Source organism: Hyperolius riggenbachi, chromosome 7 (assembly GCF_040937935.1).
Source record: "Hyperolius riggenbachi isolate aHypRig1 chromosome 7, aHypRig1.pri, whole genome shotgun sequence".
NCBI lineage: Eukaryota > Metazoa > Chordata > Amphibia > Anura > Hyperoliidae > Hyperolius > Hyperolius riggenbachi.
The window spans coordinates 149,329,369-149,352,273 of record NC_090652.1 but is presented as its reverse complement, the minus strand read 5'-3'; the positions used below and the strand labels follow the sequence as shown (position 1 = coordinate 149,352,273).

Here is a 22,905-nt window from a genome sequence, read left to right as displayed (position 1 = left end):
ATGTTCCTCTGCATGAATGCCTTAGTGGATTTTGAGCAGTGTTTAGGGTCGTTGTCTTGTTGAAAGATCGAGCCCCAGTGCAGCTTCAGCTTTGTCACTGCTTCCTGGACATTGGTCTCCAGAATCTGCTGATACTAAGTAAAATCCATGCGTCCCTCAACTTTGACAAGATTCCCAGTCCCTGCACTTGCCACACAGTATGATGGAACCACCACCATATTTTACTGTAGGTAGCAGGTGTTTTCCTTGAAATGCTGTGTTTTTCCTCCATGCATAACGCCCCTTGTTATGCCCAAATAACTCAATTTTAGTTTCAGCAGTCCACAGCACCTTATTCCAAAATGAAGCTGGCTTGTCCAAATGTGCTTTAGCATACCTCAAGCGGCTCGGTTTGTGCTGTGGGCGGATAAAAGGTGGTTGAACAATGCACAGTGACTCAATCTGCAGCAAGATGATGTTGTAGGTCTTTGGTGCTGGTCTGTGGGTTGACTGACTGACTGTCACCATTTCGTCGCTTCTATTTTTCCCGAGATTTTTCTTGGTCTGCCACTTCGAGCCTTAACTTGAACTGAGCCCGTGGTCTTCCATTTCCTCAATATGTTCCTAACTGTGGAAACAGACAGCTGAAATCTCTGAGACAGCTTTCTGTATCCTTCCCCTAAACCATAATGAACAATCTTTGTAATCAGGTCATTTGAGAGTTGTTTTGAGACCCCCATGCTGCTACTCTTCAGAGAAATTTAACAGAGGAGGGAAACTTGCAATTGACCCCCTTAAATACACTCTCATAATTTGATTCACCTATGTATGTAGGTCAGGGGGTCACTGACCTTACCAAAGCAAATTTGAGTTCCAATAATTAGTTCTAAAGGTTTTGGAATCAATAAAATGACAACAGTGCCCACATTTATGCTCCTGCCTAATTTTGTTTAAACAATTATTGCACACTTTCTGTAAACCCAATAAACGTAACTTAACTTCTCAAATATCACTGTGTGTACCCTATAAGATATAATTAACTGACATTTTTTATCATATCAACCAACGATTTATATGGGAAAATCATGATTAACATTGCCCAAACTTTCGCATCCCCACTGTACAAAGGCTGGTCAGATAATCTTGTAGATTTTACAGAGGTCACATATCCCACAATGCACTGATGCTTTAGAAAGCTGTTTAATCACATGACCAGAATCTAAACCAGAAGTGCTTAGCATTTTAATTACCTTAAACTAAGGACAAAAGTAGAATAACTTAACTGGTGCTATTGGTGGCTGGTGGTTAACATTTTATGGAACTTCTGAGCACTTTTAATTGAACCTGTACCCAGATTTACTGCATTGCCATTTGCTGGTGGTGCTGTGACCATTGCTCATCCAGTCAGTTAAAAGCAGGACTAATATGGCAAAAGTCACTAGATATGGTCAATGAGATAAGGATTAAGGTCTGGGACCCACTATAAAGCGCTATTGCAATTCCTAGCGATTTGTGGTAGTGCATTGTAAGCCATTTTGGAAGCAATTTCCCTGCTCCTATACAATACATTAGAATGGAAACGCTCCCAAAATGTTGCATTTCCTGTGATCGCAATTTCCCTACTCGCAATCGCTCCAGTGGGATCCGATCCATTCACCTACATTGGCACAGCGTTTTGGGAATTCCCTAGCGATTGAAAGCAATCCCAAAATGCTGCCTATAGTGGGTCCCAGTCATTAGAGTTAATGCAATTATGTTAATTTTATACAAATGTATACGGCTTAGAAATGTACCAATCAGATGCAGCTCATAATCTTGGTCCATTTTCAAGATGCATAAATGTGCATGAAATTATAATGAACTTTGCATAACAGTGTCATTGTGGAAATAAAGGTGTTTTTTCTGTGTTTTTTTTTTTTGCTTTCTCATTGTACACCATCGATGATTATGAGACCTTGTTTGTAAAAATAGTAATATACCCTCATGGCATACATATTTAAAAAGCTAAGTTCCTAAGGTAACAATACATGTTTTTTCTCTTATATTCTGTCACTTTGTTTTCATTTTACAAGTCTTATTTTGGTACAGAATATGCGAAAATGTAATTGCTTTTCATGCAGTTTGTGATTAAAAAGAATAGACAAGACATGGGCCTCAACCCTAAAACTCTCTAAACTTTATTCTACAACTTAGGGTTAAAATGTTACCACATATGTCTCTTGTAATGTTGCTAAGACTTGCCAGGAGGGAGCGCAGCAGCTTTTTTTTAATTTTTTTTTTCCTATATCATGTAGCGAGCCCAGGGCTCGCTACATGATAGCCGCTCCTCAGCGGCATCCCCCCGCCCTCTTCGATCGCCTTCGGCGATCTCCGATCAGGAAATCCCGTTCAAAGAACGGGATTTTCTGGAGGGCTTCCCCCTGTCGCCATGGCTTCCCCCTGTCGCCATGGGAGTCCCGGGCCACCCCTCGGCGCTGCCTGGCACTGATTGGCCAGGCAGCGCACGGGGTCTGGGGGGGGGGGGGGGGGGGGGGGGTGTGCGGCACGACGGATAGCGGCGATCGTGCGCGGCGGCGATCAGTGTGCTGGCACAGCTAGCAAAGTGCTAGCTGCGTCCAGCAAAAAAAAAGAAAAATTAAACAAATCGGCCCAGCAGGGCCTGAGCGGCACCCTCCGGCGGCTTACCCCGAACGTAGCCAAGGAGGTTAAGATGCACCAAAATGTATTCCACAACGCTCCACGGTTAAAATGATACCACATATGCCTCATTTAGTAACAAACTAGTGGTGCAGTCTCCACAACTACACTGGACAAATATATTCGTCCAGTTAGGCTTAAGTGGTTAAGAAGAGTCCTGGTGGTTGAAAACTTCTTCCACTTATGAATGATTTAGGTCACTGTGCTCATTGGGAACCTCAAAGCAGTAGACATTTTTTGGTAACCTTCCCAAGATTTGTGTCTCAAGACAAACCTGTCTTGGTCACCTACAGACCATTCCTTTGATTTCATGCTTGGTTTGTGATCTGATGTAAACTGTCAACTGTAGGACCTTATATTGACAACTGTGTGTCTTTCCAAATCATGTACAATCAACTGAATTTACCACAGGTGATCTCCAATTAAGCTACAGGAACATCTCACAGATGATGAAGGGAAACAGGATGCACCTCATCTCAATTTTGAGCTTCATGGCAAAAGTTGTGAATACTTATGCGCATATGTTTTCTCAATATTTTTAAAATATTTGCCAAAACCTCAAGTTAAATTATGCATGTTATTATAGGGTGTGGTGTGTAAATTTGAGGAAAAAAATGAATTTAATCCATTTTGAAATAAGGCTTTAACATAAAATGTGGAAAAAGTTATGTGCTGTGAATACTTTCTGGATGCACTGAATATTTGTCTTTTGCAATGAGGATAATAGAAGTTGACTTTTAGGTAGGTGTTGAACACATCTGTTCCTGTCTTATACAAAGGAAGGGCATGTTCCTCTTACCAGACAAAGTTTGAGAGAATGTACCACAAAGCCGGAAGAATTCTCTGATTGTTTGAAGTCTTTTCAAGAAAAATATTTCATCCAAGACACGACGAACTTCCTCATCTTCAAAAAAGTTCACCTGAGTGGTCCGTGCTTCACGGATGATGTCAACTTTCCTCCATGCTGAAGGGACTTCCATCTGTTTTAACTGCCATAGTAAAAAAAAAAAAACAGTGAGGAGTTGGTGCAGTTTCACCAACAATAGATTTCTGCGAGACAAAAGTAAATGTCCATACCTTCTCCAGTAACAAGCCAAATGCAGTTTCAACCTGAGCAAACATCCCATCAAAAGCAACCAATAGCATCTGACCAGCAGACATCTTTGGAGTTTCTTCCACAGAACCGTTTCTTGGCTGAATTAACTCTGCATACTGAGAATGAAGTAACCTGTAAAACAAACAGTATATGGCTGATCCTGCTGCTGCACAAGTCCCAGCTCTATTAAATACTATTTCCCCTCCACGTCACCATCGATGGTAGGGAATTAAATAATTTGGCATCCAGCAATTGCTGGAGGTCGAATTATAGTGTTTTATAAGTAACTTCAGCTCAGTCTTCTGACGGCACTGAAGTTACTCACTGCTGCTCCCAAGTCTCCTGCGCTGGAATGAAAGTGTTTAGAAGCAGGTTTTTATGTTCGTGTAGATATCATGCAGTACAAAAACAGGTCCTATTTGTAGAGTAACATTAAATTTGTAGGTTCCAGAACTACTCCCTCATAAGAGTACCTCCACATTCGATTCTCCAGCACTTTTCATTTTGAGAAACAGTTGCCTTTTCACCAGGAAAACAAACCCCACCCCCATGGAGTTCTGTTTGTCTCTGTGTTTCTTCCTGCAACTGCATCACTTTTCCAGATGCTGGGTAAAGGCCATGCAAAATGTGGTACTAAACATGGGTATACATTGAACTGCATATGCGGTTTAAAAGGAAAACCAACATGGAAGCCTCCACCTCCCTCACTACAGGGCCACTTTAAGATTCTTTAGAAATGTTAACTACAAACAGGAACCTCAGCAAAAAAAGGTTTTGTTTGTGGAAAAAGTGATGAATAGGCCAATGTAATGCTGCCAGATGAAGACAGTCAGGTCAAAGGTAATAAAAATAACATACATTAACTGGGATAAAACGATGCAGTTACTTATGATCATGACAGGGGGAAAAACCCACACACAAAATACCTGGCAATGTCAATGTAGTGTGCATTCGCCTCATCCTCCAGTCCCATGGCAGCATTCCTCAGATATGTCTGCAATGATTCAACCATGTTCTGCAACAGAGTCCCATCAGTTGTCTGCTCTATCAAGTTATCAAGCTCTTGAAGCATGTTCTCCAAGGTCTGTTCTCCTTTCATCAAGCATCTGAGAGCCTCAGGGAAGATTATCTGACGGAAGTTTGAATTCAGTTCCTTTAAGGAAAGAATAAGCATTTATATTAGTTCACTTTTTGTTCAGCAATCAAGGACTATTATTCTCCAAGCCTACAGTTCCCTATAGGTCAATGAACTCTGGTTACATGTTAAGGTTCAATCAGGACTATGCAAACATTTCCTATTTCACCAAACTTAAGCAGACTGTACTCAAAGGGCAACCATTGTGAAAATGTGTAAAATACATACAGTAAAATGCACTAGAAATTATTTTCTTCTATATTGCTGTAACTTACAGTAGAAAGTGAAAATATGACAGACCTGTCAGGTTCTGAACTAGTCCATCTCCTCATGGGGAAATCTCAGTCACATCTTGATTTACAAAAGCACTTACTAAGTTGTCAGTGGATTGCCACATCTGCAAAAACCATGTGCAAACAAGCAGAGGAGCTGGATTACATCTTTGTATAGCTCCTTTCCAGGGAATGCTTTTGTAAAAGAATAAAGGTAATACTGAGAACCTCCCATAAGGATATGGACTAGTCCAAAGCATGTCAGATCTGTCAGCTTTTTACTACCTACTGCAAGAACAGAGAGAAAAGTACTTTATAGTGCATTTTCCAGGCTATGTGCTGGAAGTGCATTCACTGTGAATTGGGATTATTGTTAAAGTCTTAACTATATGAAACTGATCTGTAGCACGTTTATTTTAGGCTGGCGTCTCTTTAATAATAGGAAAGTGGATCTTGGTAATATAAAGTGCCTGAGGTGTTTTATAAGTCAAAGATATTAACAGGATTAGGAAAGCGTTAGGGGTTACAATGCAAGCACAAATGGCCTGTCACCTAGCTATTAACCAGTATGGCTAGACCCAATTCTTGTTCCTTGAATCGAGTGTAGGAATGCTTAGGTAATGCTGGGTACACACGGTACGACTTTCTGACCAGATCGTTTTTCTGCTCGATTCTCTTATCTTTTTCCATTCACTTCTATGAGAAATCGAGTGCAGAATCGATCGGGAGTAATATCGGAAATGAGAGATTTTATCAATCGGATCCATCTATCGCACGAGAAATGGTACCATGTGTACCCAGCATTAGAATGACAGCTCTGACATGTCCCAGTATAAATCTCACAATAGCTCTCACACGTCACATGACTAATCTCTTTACCTGCAGGGAGATGTACACAGCATTCGCTAAATTTACAGCTTCAGAAGCTTCCAGGGGGTTGGGGATATCCAGATCTTGAGGGATAAGCTTGCACTGCTTTAACAACTGGACAAGACAGGTGACATTGCCACTCATGCTGCAGAGCTCTTCCAAGAACCAGGCTCCATCCCGAGATGTTAGATCCACTAGTTGCTCGCCAGCACTGGAGGCAGCTCCTTCCATCATTAAATTACGCCTGTAAACACAAGTAATGACCAGGTTTTGAAAGATCTACAATACGAGTTAAGGCCCATACACACGTCGGATTTGCGCGGACGGGTCGTTTGAACGTTCCGTCGTTCGCACGTTTCCGCATGAAATCCGGCGTGTGTACAGACTATCGTTCGGGAGATAAGACTGGTTACCAGCGATCCGCCCGGCGGATCGTTGGTAACCAGTCTTATCTCCCGAACGATAGTCTGTACACACGCCGGATTTCATGCGGAAACGTGCGGACGGAACGTTCAAACGACCCGTCGTTCGCGCAAATCCGACGTGTGTATGGGCCTTTTATTTTCATCTAATAAAAAGGAAACCCGTAATGAATGGAAACACAGCACATCATATTACGAATCAACAAAAGATAAGCTGACCAGGTACTACTATGACACTATTGTGTACGCCTGCTAATGGTTCATTGTGCCATGAGGGGGAGACAGTGCGCCTGTGTTTCTGGCAGAAGGTTGGGTGATTCTCTAGTTACAATTACAGGAAAGTACTAATGTTAGTGTCCGTTTCATTAGTATGCACCTAGGTTTGTGAGGCTCTTTACCTTGTAAGAGTGCAGAGGGCGGATACAACCACACAAGCCAGACTCAGGGAACCCTCCTCGTCATTTTCATGCAAGAAGACTTTGATACAACGCTCAATTTCTTTGAGTTGTTCTTCACAAACTGAAACAGTCACTGCCTCTTGCTTCAGTCGCTCAACCTGCCTCAGGAGCCTGTTATTTGTATCTGCATAATAGCGCTGCAACGTCAACTCTGTGGCAGAAATGAACTGACAGACAGCTTGAGGAGGTTGTGGTGCATACTGCATTTCATACCTGTGATCAAAAAACACTCTTTAGTCAAGGCATGATCTGTACAATTTTCTCCTGTAGTTTAAAGACAAGTATTGTGAAAATGTACACTTTAGACATCCGTCAAGTGCGAACTGGTATATGAAATGTAGAAACATTTCCAAGTTATAAATCAATAAAATGAAAATGTTCATCCAGTCTCATTAAAGCAAATGCATTATTGACTTCTGAATTCAGAATGGATTTGAGTATTGCTTGCAAGAGGTTGGGGGTAGATTTGTGTATTGCTGCCTGAAGTCAATTAACAAATGCACTTTAATCAATTTATGACTATGTCAAGTTGTTAACGGACAAGGTCAAGACAAGGCATCCAAATTCCTCTGCCCCAAAGACTAAATCCACCTTCACCGCAATAAAATCTTTCTGTGCATGCTTTTCTTTTTGTACACATTTCTATATACTGTTCTACTTAATCTGAATATTACATTTTACAATTTCAGAATTTGGTTTGAAAGCTCTCTGATTACACATCTAAAGAGTAATGGCTTTCTCCCAAGGGTGTGTAACGGATTTGATATTTGATTCAATACTTTGATATGAATAACTGCTAGTTATTTTCAGTTGTACAAGTGGTACTAGCAGGGCTGTGGAGTCGGTCCAAAAATCCACCGACTCCGACTCCTCAGTTTAGGATTCCACCGACTCCGACTCCACGACTCCGACTCCTCTAATTTGCATATTACAATTTTGTTGATTAAAAGTATGTAACATGAAATTCGTCTCATAACTGCCAACGCTTAGGAATTTTACAAGACAACTGAAGTGAGAAGGATATGTAGACTACTATATTTATTCCCTTTAGACTAAAACTAGTCCTTAGTAATAGTACTTGTAAAAGGTACAAACCGGAACGAAGAACATCTATCAGGTCCTAGGCAATGTAAGTGTGGGTACATGTAAGAATGATGTGCAGGTACTCTGCAGGGGAATGAGGAGATTGTAAACAGACAACACCTCTGTGTTCAATGTGCACAGCATTCTCAGTGGATTCCCTGCAGCTCTGTGAGGAGTGCATATGTAGAGTATAGTACTACTGTGTAACAAAGTAAACCTGAGACAGATGAAATTAAAGTTTTATACATACCTGGGGCTTCCTCCAGCCGCCTTCAGGATAATCAGTCCCTCGTTGTCCTCCTCCACCACCTGGATCTTCTGCTATGAGTCCAGGTACTTGAGCCAGTCTGGCGTAGTGCGCATGAACATACTCCACCGCTAGGAGCATACTACACCTGTGCAGCACTATTGCGCAGGTGCAGAATGTTCCTGGCTGTGGGAGTGGCATGCGGCCGGACTGCGCTGACTGGCTGAATTACCAGGACTCATAGCAGAAGATCCGGGTGGTGGAGGACAGTGAGGACTGATTAGCCTGAAGGGGGGCTGGAGGAAGCCCCAGGTATGTATAAAACTTTACTTTTTCATCCGTCTCAGGTACCCTTTAATTTGTAGTCACCAAACCAAATTTTAATAACATATCAAATTATTTGATTTCAGTGCATACATTTGCATAAATCAGCATCAGTGCAGAATTATTTCCATCTCATTGACCATCTCTATTAGTGACACAGCTACACATCAGGCTTTATTCTTACAGCATAGATGTTATTTAGTATATATAAGAGATTCCTGTGTACACATCATATATACAATCACAATCAGATATGTATATCTGACCTTAAAAATACGGGGACTGCTTTATTGAAGCAGCACAAGTAACTAATTTTGATTGGTTTATTTCATTTTTGTGGACTAAGCACAGCTATTACTGTATATATACATTATTTTTAATGACTATTATCTGAGAAATAGAACATTTTATCATATTTTCTATTTTAATTACAGTTACAAATTCATTAGGAGTCGGAGTCGGTGCATTTTTTCCCGACTCCGACTCCAGGCACCCAAAATTGCCCGACTCCACGACTCCGACTCCACAGCCCTGGGTACTAGTGCTAGTGTTTTTGACTGTGTACCGTTACGATTATATATCTATAACATGGTGTGTTGATAGCAAAATATGTGAAGGTAATTGAAAATATTCAGTAGAGTTGATGTGTTTGGAAAATTCAAATTCAGAACTTTTTTCGGAATTCTTGAGATAACCGGAAACTTTATACACGTGCAGTGTGGCAGGGGGTGTTACTTACCCTTGCCGCTGCCTCTGGCAGCCTCCATATCACTCTTGCCTCGGGTTACCTTTAAAGCGTACGCTGGGCAAAAACAATTGGAATAAAATGAGGCAGAGGCATGTTCCCATCTAAAGGATGTGTCCCTTCCAAGCAGCTCTGTGTCACTTCGCAGCCCCCCCCCCCCCCCCGGATTGTAGCAAAACTGAGCTTGTCAGCAATCTTAGAGGGGAAGGGAGTCCTTAGCAGGAGAGGCACTCCTGTATAGCGTCCCTTCCCCGCCCCTCAGGCCGTCCTATTTGCTCTCCCCTGCCCCCTTTTCCTCCTCTCTGCTCTCAGAGTTGTGTGCGCAGCATTGTGGCCCCAAAGAACACAAAAGTAGTTGCTGGACTAACGGAGCAACGTGGGACATCAAGAAGCAGCTCAATCTTCTCAGGGAGGAACACTGCCTCTGGTAAGTCTGTTTATTTTACTTCAACGTTACGCCTTTGGTTCTCCAAGCAAAGAGCTGCAGCATCCAGCAAGTAAGAAATGTAAACAGAGACTATTTCCTACTGCAGAACAGTTCCAGGAATGTAAGCTCAACATCTAGCTCCACTCTCAGTCAACCCGTAGTGTTTTTTCTATGTATGAGCACTTACACCAGTCGACACATAAAACTGGTTTAGTTAATTTTTTGAACAACCTTCTCTGAATAATTTGTTAAATATCTTTACTTACTTTCGATATATTTCCTGACAGTGATCCATGGTCAGGTTGCTTATAAGCTCCTCCATCCATGTCTTCCACTGCTCAATTCTATGCTTCTGGAATACGGATTTGGGATATAGAAGTGCTACAGTTGCATAGTTGTGAAGATTTTCCAGGCAGCCCCGAAGCACAGAGCGTCTCTGTTGCAAGAAACCTCCCATCTCTGCCTCGTATTGTTCACACTGTGTGATGAGATGGGCCTGACCGGCATTCTGCAGGAAGGCTGTGGCTGGTACGTAGCTAGGAGGACCTGCAGGGGGGGACAGACGTGTCACATCTAACAGTACAAGTCCAGAGCTGCACACAGTTATGATCAGGGGATAATAGGTTTAGATCTTGTGAAAAAATTAGCATGCTAGTAAATAATTTAATAAAAACACTGATCCAAAGTTTGCCTACACCCCTCTAAAGGTGAAAAACTCATTCTCTTGTGGACTATGGCAAATCATCTGCACCTAACTTTCTATCGTGTATGTGCTTCACCCATGACCTGATTCTTTATTAACCACTTGCCGACCAGGGGAATTTTCACTGATCGGTGCTGCGTGGGCTCTGCAGCCCGCAGCACCGATCAGGAGTGCAGCAGGGCGAACAGACTGCCCCCCTTTTTTCCCCACTAGGGGGATGTCCTGCTGGGGGGGTCTAATTGCCGCCGGCCATTAGTGGGTAGCGGGGGGGGGGCTCCTCAAAGCCCCCCTCCGCAGCGTTTTGTGCGCTCCCTCCCTCCCCTTACCTCCCTCTCCCTTCCTGGGCTGCGCAGGACGGATATCCGTCCTGCGCATTGTGGGATAGGCTTCAGCCTATCATATGCCGGCGATCCCCGGCCAATCAGAGGCCGGGGATCGCCGATCTGCCTTACGGCGCTGCTGCGCAGCAGCGCCGTATCATGTAAACAGCGGGGATTTCTTCCCCGCCTGTTTACATTTTGCCGGCGAGCCGCTATCGGCGGCTCTCTGGCTGTTCACGGAGACACCCTCCGTGAACTGACATGGAAAGGCCGCTCGATCGAGTGGCCGTTTCTATGGTAACCCGCAGACGACCAGTTTACGCCAATCGGCGTTAGCTGGTCGTCAAGAGGTTAAAGAGTAACTGTTAGCCCAAAAAAAAATCAAATTTAAATCTCTATTGCAATGTGTTAAATAGTTTGTAAGGGAGCCAAAAAGGCAATGCAGAAGTAAAAAAGCAATCTAATTTTTTTACTGTGTGACTATCATTCAGCCTTCTCCCCAAGCTCCTAAGGAGGACGCAAGGCCGCATAACAGATACTGCAGAGCATACCCATGTCTGCCCGACCCCCCTCTCCCCCCCAGGACCAGGTGCCGATGTCTGCCCTCCCCCCCCCCCCCCCAGGAGCCGATGTCTGTCCGCTCCCCCTTCAACCCCCCCCCCCACCCCCCGAGCCGATGTCTGTCCGACCCCCCAGGACCAGGTGCCGATATCTTCTCACCCCAAAAAGCTGACAGAGAGAGCGGGAGCGGAGTACATCTACACACTTCCAGCGCTGCCACCGCAGCTCAGCCGCCGAGTCACATGTGAGAGAATCACGAGCAGGAGAGAGAGAGATGCACGGCGACAGGGCAAACTTACAGTGGCGGCGCTGGAAGTGTGTAGATGTACTCCGCTCCCGCTCTCTCCCCGTGTCAGCTTTTTGGGGTGAAAAGATATCGGCACCTGGTCCTGGGGGGGGGGGGGGTCGGACAGACATCGGCTCTTGGGGGGGGGGGGGGGGGGGGGGGGTTGGGAGCGGACAGACATCGGCACCTGGTCCTGGGGGGGGGGGGGGGGGGGGGGCGGCGGAGAGGGGGTCGGTCAGACATCGGCACCTGGTCCTGGGGGGGGGAGAGGGGGTCGGGCAGACGTGGGCATGCTCTGCAGTATCTGTTATGCAGCCTTGCGGCCTCCTTAGGAGCTTGGGGAAAAGGCTGAATGATAGTCACACAGTAAAAAGATTAGATTGCTTTTTAACTTCAGCATTGCCTTTTTGGCTCCCTTACAAACTATTTAACACATTGCAATAGAGATTTAAATTTGATTTTTTGGGCTAACAGTTACTCTTTAAGGATTCCTTACTGGAGAAAGATTAACCGAACACAGTGAATCAAACACAGGAGACTTGGGCGCACAAGGAGTAAATTCGGTGCTGTAAGAAGGCTGAGCTGGAAGCCAAATTATTTCATATCCCACCATCCACGCCGGCCTGGAGGGGGAATAGTATTCAACACAGCCGGGACTTGTGCAGCAGGATCAGCCATATACCGGCTGTATCCTGCGCCCAAGTCTCCCGTGCCGATTCCTCTCGTACGCTAATCTGACTGGCTACAGAAAGTTTAAAGGACTCCAGAGGTGTTAAAAAAAAGAAGGGGAGGGAGGGGGGAATCTTTACTTACCTGGGGCTCCTTTCAGCGCCTATATGTTTTTTTTTTCACCTTGGGAGTCCTTTAAAGAACTTGAGTGGGTGGGATATGAAGCCTGCCATATTTATTTCCTTTTAACCTCCCTGGCATTATGATTATTTGTGGTTTAGGATCTAAAATCCGTGCAATTTTGTTCACAAGCTTTTAGACCCTAAAAACAAGAAAACACATACCACAGAGAGATCTGCAGCAGCTACTGCATATAACGCACTCAGACACGGGATAACTGCTCTGAGCTGCGGATTTCCATTCCAAACCTGACTCGGGACTACCGCTAAGGAGGTTAAGCAATACCAGTTTCCTGGCTATCCTGCCGATCCTCTGTCTCTAATGCTTTTAGCCATACACCTTGAATAAGCATAAAGCAGATCAGTTGTTTGACATTGTCAGATCTGTCCATACTGCACCCAAATTGATCAGCAGGGTTGCCAGGACACTGGCATTGTTTAAAAGGAAATAAATATGGCAGCCTCCATATTCTTCTCACTTCAGTTGACCTTTAAAGTGGATCCGAGATGAAAAACTAACAAGTAACTTGTCTATATATCTTATCTAAAGTTTAGATAGTTAACAAATCTAGCTGCAAACAGCTTCAACAGTATATGATTATTTTGAACTTCCCTCTCCTCCTTCCCTCTGCCTCTGAAATCTTTGGCTAGTAACACCTCCTCCTCCTGATCAGACGGAGCTCCTATAAGCCTTGCTACATGGGTCTCAAAGCACCAAGGCACTGGAGAAGCTGTGGGCGAGGCTTGTTTAGTTTATAGGGAATTAGGAGTATTAAAACAAAAAAAGTATTTGGCTTGAGGAATGCCCTATAAACTATGTGAAAGGAACACAATTATGCAATGAGTACCAGTGTATCTCGGATCCACTAAGTATTGAGTGACAAACTTACTGCTGGGGTTGTGAATAGATTAATGAAGGTAGAGAATTAAGGCAACGTACTACCAATTTATGCTAATAAAGTCATGTCTGACATTTATACTGCCATATGTCCTACTCTATATCAATAATTCCACCTTACATGCACATATGGATGTCTCCGATTCCAGCCTATGCATTTTTAGTACTTCATAAGTACACAATGGAAAATATGCAGGCATTAAGGATAGGTGTATTTATGACAATTGTTTCACACAGTTCATACCCAAGTCCAGCTGGCTGCTTATCTCTTGAAGCAGGCCTGCCAATTTAGTAGCCTCCAGGTTGTTGAAAGCAGCCTGATACTGTGTGATCCACTGATCAAATTCATTTAGCTTCACCTGTATAGCTTCCTTCACGGCCCTCTGCTGGGTCTGTAGCTGAGTGTGTTCAGAATACCTAAATCAAACAAGGCACAAGACCTATATGAATTCTGTATAGAACAAAAAGTTAGATTGAAAAAAAAATAAAAAATTCTGTTGCGCAAAGTAGGCCACACATCAGAACAGAGTTATGGACATGTGTACACACACACACACACACACACACACTTTTACCACTTCCATGTAGTGTGAGGTACAAATGTTGAATAGTTTGAACAAAATTGAGTAGGTAAACTCATACAAAAAATGGTAAAATTGGTCAATCACGATTGGATGAGTGTAAAACACCAATGTCATGCTCCGTTTAAAATATACTAGACAGTTTAAGGCTCATTTACATGTTTTTTTTCATCCTTAAATTTCTCTCTTCACCCAGACTAATGACCAAACAATGTAGCATTACATATAGCCAAATAGACACCACAAAAGCAGGGTACAATTAAGACTAGCATCAGCTAAGGAGACTACTGTAATTTAGTGGAGGTCCTGTTCTAGAAGTATACCCTGCATGTTGGCAGACTCGGTCTTGTCAAAAATATTTCCTGGAACAAATCTTAGAACAGTATAAATTATTGCAGCAGTGGGTTTCTTCCACTATTGCCATCTCTGATTTCACACTGCTTGACGCAAATTACACGAGAACATTTTTGTTTCAACAATCAGATTATGCGTACATTTTTCTTTTTATAAACCTGAGAATCAAAGCACATTCTGAGAAAAAGTTAACTAAATACAGCCCTTTTTAGCAATATACAAAACTGCCCTGCGTCATCTGAATTTTTACAAAACTAGTCTTTTTGCAAAGGTGAAAACATTTGCCAGGCTATATATTGCAACTGGTGAGTGATGTGTGAACTGGAGGTTAATTTAAAGAAAAATACTACAATAGGCTTGCAGTGTTCTCCCCAGGCTCTTTTAGCCGGGTGCTCCACCCAGCTAGTTTTGGTGACCACAGGGCTGTCACCGGCTCACCTCCTCTGCTGTAAGCAGACTTGTGCAGAGAAGGGCCAGCTCTGCATTCTCTCATCTTACCCCACCCGGCTACATTTTAATGCCACCCAGCTACTTTTTCATGCCACCCAGCTACTTTTTCATGCTACCCAGCTGGAAAAAATTTCTGGGGAGACCACTGGGCTTGGATAGTTAGGTTAGGTCTTAAAAAAGGTAAAGCAACTGTAAGACTGTTCCCACTTAAGCATAGGAATGGATATTTTTTTGTCCGTTCTCCACTTCACGACAAACTTCTATTCTAAAAATAGGAGCCGTGCACACTTGCGACACTGCATCAGATTCATGGGATCTGATGCAATAAGTGGACTGCACAATCCCTGGCACATGGATGCATCCCCTCATATATCGTATGGGGGAGCGCATCTTCCCCGGGCTACAGTCGGAGCATTGGCTCCCGCTGCTAACACGTGGTCTGGAACAAGTGGGAACAGAGCCTAAACTTTAGGCCCTAAAGGATATCAAACTATTAAGAGTCAGAACTCCTAGGGTCAGCTAGATGAGCTTCTCAGCCAGTCAAATCAACAATATGTACCGTATTTCTAGTATCAAATATTATGGTAATGTACCAGAAAAGGAAGTTACCATGTTGCTCAAGAGCATGCCGTAAAAATAGCCAAAGGCTGTTGCATGCAGCATGTGCCAGGTGTGATGCCAACTGCACATCAAGCACAAGTGTCAGCTTCAACACAAACCTAGAAATCCAATGTCTTTTTATCCTGCGTTTATAGGCAATGTTTACTTAAAGTGGTCTGAAAGCCAGCAAATCTACTTTGCTCTGAAAGAGTCCTCACAGCTTTAAAGCTACTATCTCAGAATTTTTTTTTTAGCAGAACATCACTGAAATGGTTAAACAAAGCACTTTGTCCTGCTATTCAGCTTCAAATCCACATCCAGACTGGACATAACAGTATCTGTGTTTGCCTTCCAATGTTGATACATTGTAACAAGTAAACCCTTTAACCCTCTGGGCGATACAATTATATCGCCCAAGAGGTGGCGCAGCACTATTTTTTAATTTTTTTTATTTTTTAAATCATGTAGCGAGCCCAGGGCTCGCTACATGATAGCCGCAGCGCAGCGGCGTCCCCCCACCCACTCCGATCGCCTTCGGCGATCAGAGTAAGCAGGAAATCCCGTTCAGAACGGGATTTCCTGCTGGGCTTCCCTGGTCGCCATGGCGACGGGGCGGGATGACGTCACCGACGTCATGGACGTCGTGACGTCATAGGGAGTTCCGATCCACCCCTCAGCGCTGCCTGGCACTGATTGGCCAGGCTGCGCAAGGGGTTGGGGAGGGGGGGGCTGCGCGGAACGGCGGGTAGCGGCGGATCGGCGGCGAGCGGCGGCGATCGGAAGTTACACGCAGCTAGCAAAGTGCTAGCTGCGTGTAACAAAAAAAAAATTATGCAAATCGGCCCAGCGGGGCCTGAGAAATCCTCCTGCGCGACATACCCCGAGCTCAGCTCGGGATTATCGCTCAGGAGGTTAAGAAGCTGTCTGCTTTGGGCACACAAACAGCTCAGAACAACCCATTAGAAGATTTTAATATATATAATAAAAAGCAGTTGCAATAAAATGCAATGACAGTTTTCAGGGCAAGAAAAACTACACTTTAGAAGCATGTAATTTGTAGACAGACAATATTACTTGTGCACAAAAGCAAATATGATAACTGTATGAATAACACAAAGTAGAAAAAAACCTTTTTATTGAATGTTAGGTCAGAGTTTCAGACCACTTTGAGGTGGTCATTAACTATGCAATTTTTCCGACGATCAATTCCCTGATTTGATCCGAATATCAATCAAATCAATCCATTTTTAGGATCGATTCCATTAATCTGATTAAATTGGATAGCAGCTCTACTGTTATGGGGTCCTAACAATCGATATTGCAAATGAATCGGAGAATCGAACAGCCAAAGAATTGTATCGTTAATGGCCTCCTATTTAGCCATAGGTTTTAAAAACGTTCCCAGACTCAGGGCAGTTTTACTCTACACGCGATTCCAATGCTGCATTTTTTCTCCTTGTGCTCATCCAGTGAAAAATTGCATTGGAATCAGATGAGACGCGCATTGCAATTTGTAGTGTTAAAGAAAATTCAAAAAGCATTTCCTCTGGATTTTCTGTTCCGTTAACTTTGATCCATACGTCTTAAGTACATTTTTTTTGCATGCTGGGGCCAAAAAGGTATTCTAGACATAACATGAAACAACTCACTTAGTGAGTTTAGAACTAGAATTAGACCTGGGATCCACTCTGGTCCCTTTAAAAAAAAAATTCCCTTCCATTCAATGAGAATCACAGCATAATCGCTGCCAAATTTGTGCAAACTATTTTGCCACGATTTTCATTCAAGTGAATGAGAGCTTTTTTTTCCAAGACGCTAACACTGGGTAAAATGCTGCAGGTGGGTCCCAGGCCTTAAGCTACATAGACAAACAATTACCAAAAATGATCATTAGAAACAGTTTCCGGGTAGTAGTTTCAGAAGGGTTGTACAGAGGTTGGCTGAGCAGTACATACTGCTCTATGGAGAAGGGAGAGATGCTGTGGAGACTTATGCTAGGTACACACGATGCGTTTTTTTCAGTCGATTTTCAATTCTTTTTTTCTGCTTGATTTTCTTATCTTTTATCAATTTCCATTTACTTCTATGCAAAATCGAGCAGTAAAACTATCAAAAGTAATATCGGACATGACAGAAATCTATTGAACGCAAAAACAGTTTGTACCTAGCATTACTTCAAAGTTTCTATAGGGAACAATAGGCATTGGGGGGCAGTGGAGAAATAACAGATGCCTCCTGGTGAGTTAGATTCTCAGCATCAAATACCAATACTGTCTGAGAAGGAAATGTCCTAATGCTCTTCCACCTGCTTTTCACAATGAGCTTGTACTTTATCCTTAATTTAAGCGTCTGCATTTTGCTAGGAATTTTGTATCAATGATGCAGCGCACACCATTTGCCACGTGACAAGGCAGTAAATGTCAGCGTATAGTTAGGTCAGTAGCAACAAACCTGTGCTGCAATGTATGGGCAGGATGGTCCTGGGCTTCAGCTCCTTTCAGGAAGGACATCTCCTCCATAAGTCTGGTTTGTTGCTTCTCCACCTTTGTCAGCTCTTCGTGCAACTTTAGATATTCCTCCAAGCTACTGTCTAGTTTAGGGAGGACATGCGTCATCTCATCTCGATTCTTAAACCAGTTTACCTGTCAAATACAAATTGTTGCTTAGATCAATACAATAGTAAAAAGTCAGTAAAGGCATTTCACATTTTTTAAAATATATAAAGAAAAGAAGAACATTCACTTCAGGTGAATCCCAAGCATGGTGTTTGAGAAGAAAAAATTTGAGGTTATGCACAAAGCAGCTAGTTGTGAAGAGGACTTAGACATTCTGACCATCATGTACTGTGCAAAGGAAGAGATGTGTGCGTATGTGTGTGCCTGTCTGGTGACTGTGCTTAAAGAGAGCCTGAGGTGGGCTCAAAATATAGATTAAAAAAAAATTATACTACCTGTTCCGGGGGCTGAGCGGATCGGGTAGCTGCCAAAACCCCCGCTCCTGTGGGCCGCACTGGACCAATTTCACTTTCGTGGCCTCTAGGTCACGACGCTGAAAGGAGAGAGATCTTTCTCCCAGCATGCAGGGAGGCGGGGGAGCAGCAGGGGGCACAGCCAGAGAGAGGGAGCTTCCCAATAGCAGCTCTGGAAAGCCTTCAGGAACAGTGAATCCCTCTCCTCTATTTACCCTCCGAGATGGCGACAATTATTGTCCCCAATTTCGGGGGGCAGAGAGCAGCTGTGTGGGGACACAGAGGCATATCATGAAGCAGAGAATATGCCTCTGTGTCCCATCTGCCTCCCAAGGAACCGCCTCAGGTTCTCTTTCAGGATTCTTTCTTCAACATGAATGGCCGACAGCAGCACACTTTACTGCCTTTGAGAGAGTGAGAGAGAGATTCTGGTTTGTATATGGCAAGCTAAGACTAAAGACCACACATATGAAATGTGTCAGCTGCTTTATGTCTTTTTGGATGTGCCAATAAAAGTACAGTAAATCCTTGGATTGAGTGTAACGGTTTAAGAGCGCTTTGCAATACAAGCAAAAAGGTTTGTGAAATTTTGACTTGATATTCTTCTCCCTTTGTTGCTGCAGAATTGTACTTAATCTGAGTGTAGAGGCTGTGCAAAGTCACATTTCCATGAAATCCTCAAAAGTAACTGTCATTGGATAAGTTTCTTGCTAAAGCCACACACAAAAAAGGTTGGAGGCAAGCCACCAGACGGCAATGATTCTGTTGTAGTCAAAGCCTTGTTTACATTTTATTTTACACTATTTGACTATAACTGTTTAATTGTGGAACAAATCAACTGGGTTTCCATTAATTCTTATGGGGAAATTTGCTTTTGAAATAAGAGTGCTTTGGATTACAAGCACATGTTCAGTACAAATTATGGTCACAAACCAAAGGTTCCACTGTACGTGGATTTTACCTACCTATGGTGTGCTGTGGCCTCTTGAACACATCTGTATTGCTGCCTTGTGGAGGCATGACCTTGCACCTAGGCATGGGCTCACAAGTAGTTAGGAGTCCCTAAGGACTCAAATTCGTGATTTAAATGAGGCTTAATTGCCTCAGGTGTGTGGCTGGATGAAAAGGGGTTAGTTACCCATAAGTCTGTCGTCCTCCCTGTGCTCCAAAAAGCTTGCATGCGTCCTATTGGAAGCGTTGCAAGCCTCACTACGTGTACTTCCTCCTTCAAGCCGGAAGAAGGAAGTGCACGGTGGTGAGGCTTGCAACGTGTCCAATAGGAAGAGCGGGGAGGATGACAGACTTATGGGTAACTAACCCCTTCTCATCCAGCCGCACACCTGAGGCAATTAAGCAGGGCTGTGGAGTCGGTCCAAAAATCCACCGACTCCGACTCCTCAGTTTAGGATTTCACCGACTCAGACTCCTCTAATTTGCATATTACAATTTTGTTGATTAAAAGTATGTAACGTGAAATTCGTCTCTTAACTGCCAACGCTTAGGAATTTTACAAGACAACTGAAGTGAGAAGGATATGTAGACTACTATATTTATTCCCTTTAGACTAAAACTAGTCCTTGGTAAGAGTACTTGTAAAAGGTACAAACCGGAACAAAGAACATCTATCAGGCCCTAGGCAATGTAAGTGTGGGAACATGTAAGAATGATGTGCAGGTACTCTGCAGGGGAATAAGGAGATTGTAAACAGACAACACCTCTTTGTTCAATGTGCACAGCATTCTCAGTGGATTCCCTGCAGCTCTGTGGGGAGTGCATATGTAGAGTATAGTACTACTGTGTAACAAAGTAAACCTGAGACAGATGAAATTAAAGTTTTATACATAGCTGGGGCTTCCTCCAGCCGCCTTCAGGATAATCCGTCCCTCGTTGTCCTCCTCCACCACCTGGATCTTCTGCTATGAGTCCAGGTACTTGAGCCAGTCGGGCGTAGTGCGCAGGCACACACTCCACCGCCAGGAGCATACTACACCTGTGCAGCACTATTGTGCAGGTGCAGAATGTTCCTGGCTGTGGGAGCAGCATGCGGCCAGACCACGCTGACAGGCTGAATTACCAGGACTCATAGCAGAAGATCCGGGTGGTGGAGGACAGCGAGGGACTGATTAGCCTGAAGGGGGCTGGAGGAAGCCCCAGGTATGTATAAAACTTTACTTTTCATCCGTCTCAGGTACCCTTTAATTTGCAGTCACTAAACCAAATTTTAACATATCAAATTATTTCATTTCATCAGCAAAGGGAGTGCATACATTTGCATAAATCAGCATCAATGCAGAATTATTTCCATCTCATTGACCATCTCTATTATTAGTGACACAGCTACACATCAGGCTTTATTCTTACAGCATAGATGTTATTTAGTATATATAAGAGTTTCCTGTGTACACATATATACAGCCACAATCAGATGTGTATATCTGACCTTAAAAATACGGGGACTGCTTTATTGAAGCAGCACAAGTAACTAATTTTGATTGGTTTATTTCATTTTTGTGGACTAAGCACAGCTATTACTGTATATATACTGTATATATACACATTATTTTTAATGACTATTATCTGAGAAATAGAACATTTTATCATATTTTCTATTTTAATTACAGTTACAAATTCATTAGGAGTCGGTGCATTTTTTCCCGACTCCGACTCCAGGCACCCAAAATTGCCCGACTCCACGACTCCGACTCCACAGCCCTGCAATTAAGCCTCATTTAAATCACAAATTCGAGTCCTTAGGGACTCATAACTACTCGTGAGCCCATGCCTAGGTGCAAGGCCATGCCTCCACAAGCCAGGCCGCTTGCACCACCAGTGTGTGATGAAGGTATGAGCAATCTTCCTGCCTGTACTTAAAATTATTGCAAAATGTGTGCAGCTGGTGACAAAACTGACTGATGGAAATTGTGCACATCTTGGAAATGAGGAAATTAAAACCACCACCTAATTTTCATGGGCGATGGAATTTTCAGCATCTCTCTGACCACTCGTGCTCACCACAAGTCACAGATGAGAAAGGGTATGCGCCTGTATGTAGTTACCTTTATTTCAGCCACTCTGGAGGAAAAAAGGCTTTGTGTAATCTCTCTTTCCATCTCCCGTTTGCTTTGCTTGTTTTCAGCTTGCTGTCCTCCACCACCATAGACTGCTCCTGCAAATCCCGCCTCTCCACCGGCCGTCCAGTCAACTAGAGGGTCATACACAAAAGCCTCCAGTAATGTTAGCAAGGTCTCCCTTCCTCTTCTCATTATATGGAGGACCTGTCAGGGGAAACGCACAAGAGGATTCAAATAAAAAAAAAAAACACAACTTGGTGATTAAAACCCATCTACAACTAACCAAGCAAGTTTAATGCCTAATACACACCATGCAATTTCCCATCATGTAGGTTGAATATGATTTCTGATCATTTTTCGGATGGATTCTGTATAGCAATGATTGGGAAATCTGATTGGGATCAGAAATCAGACCCATCGGAAATCGATTTCACCCATTTACCTAGAGGGACATTGCATGGTGTGTACCATCGACAACTGCAGATCAATAGAACAAGTACATATGTTGATGTAAGCAGATATCAGATAGCTATCAAGGAAATAAAGCAGGCATGCGAGTATGTAGCCTGTACACTGCTAAGAAATTAAAAAAAAAAAAAAAAAAACACATTAGAAGAACAAATAGACAGGTGTTTCAATAAATCAATGAGAGTTAATATTTTAAAAGCAATATTTTTGTACTATAAAACTACTATTCTTTACATAATGTAAAGTCTCTGAAGACAGAATTAGACTGGTGGAGGTAATGAATGTGCACACTTACGCGAGACCCTATTTTTCTCTGTCCTCATCTGTAAAGAGCCGCCTGCTCCCCACTGGCAAACAACAATCCTTATTTAGAAACTATGCACCCTTCAGTCAGATGCAAGGATGGCAAATCATGCCCAACAGATGGTACAAAGGTTTTTGACTATTCTTCAAATTAACAATCCGACAGGGTGACATAGGAACCTTTCCTTTCCTCCCACATAACCTCCATTGGTTAAAAGGCTGACCTATGGCCACATGGATGTACAGAGGTCAAGGCTAAGCTTAGGATGATATGCCTTCCTTGCACTACAATGATTCACTAAGAAGAGGCTTAAAAGGACAACTATCAAACAAGGTTGGTTTTACAACAGAGAGGCAGAGCTGTGTGAGGGAAGAAACTGCTCCTAGTACGTGTGGTAATGTGTGCCCTAACATACAGCATTTTTAAAAAATGCTTTAATCGATGGATGTCCTTTAATCTTAGTTTGCCCTATGTAAGAATTAACAGGATCACTTTAAAAATCAACTTTTAATACAGTATGTCCAATCCAACACCCATTACTTTCTTGTTTATAGAACAACTAGTGCAATAAACCAGCCAATAACCAATTCTCACTTTAAAGAAAACCTGAGGCCAGGTTCTGGGAATGAAATCCCCATACAGAGGCTGGGTCTGTCTATAGAGTTTCTCTTTAACATACAAATGCCAATGGTGGTTGTGAGGAAGAAGGGGGGAGGGGAACTGGGAACTTGCACCATC

The 22,905-nt window shown here is 43.2% G+C and overlaps 1 protein-coding gene across 1 annotated transcript in view; it reads right to left on the bottom strand.

The window, feature by feature from the left end:
- The window catches only part of SMG1 (SMG1 nonsense mediated mRNA decay associated PI3K related kinase), a 209,301-nt gene that overhangs the window by 36,096 nt on the left and 150,300 nt on the right, over nt 1-22,905 (bottom strand). Inside the window, 9 exon segments of the mRNA XM_068244758.1 lie at nt 3,476-3,665; nt 3,754-3,904; nt 4,699-4,925; nt 6,059-6,293; nt 6,870-7,142; nt 10,022-10,301; nt 13,616-13,788; nt 17,808-17,998; nt 21,381-21,599. Of these exon segments, the coding sequence (XP_068100859.1) occupies nt 3,476-3,665; nt 3,754-3,904; nt 4,699-4,925; nt 6,059-6,293; nt 6,870-7,142; nt 10,022-10,301; nt 13,616-13,788; nt 17,808-17,998; nt 21,381-21,599 (1,939 nt within the window).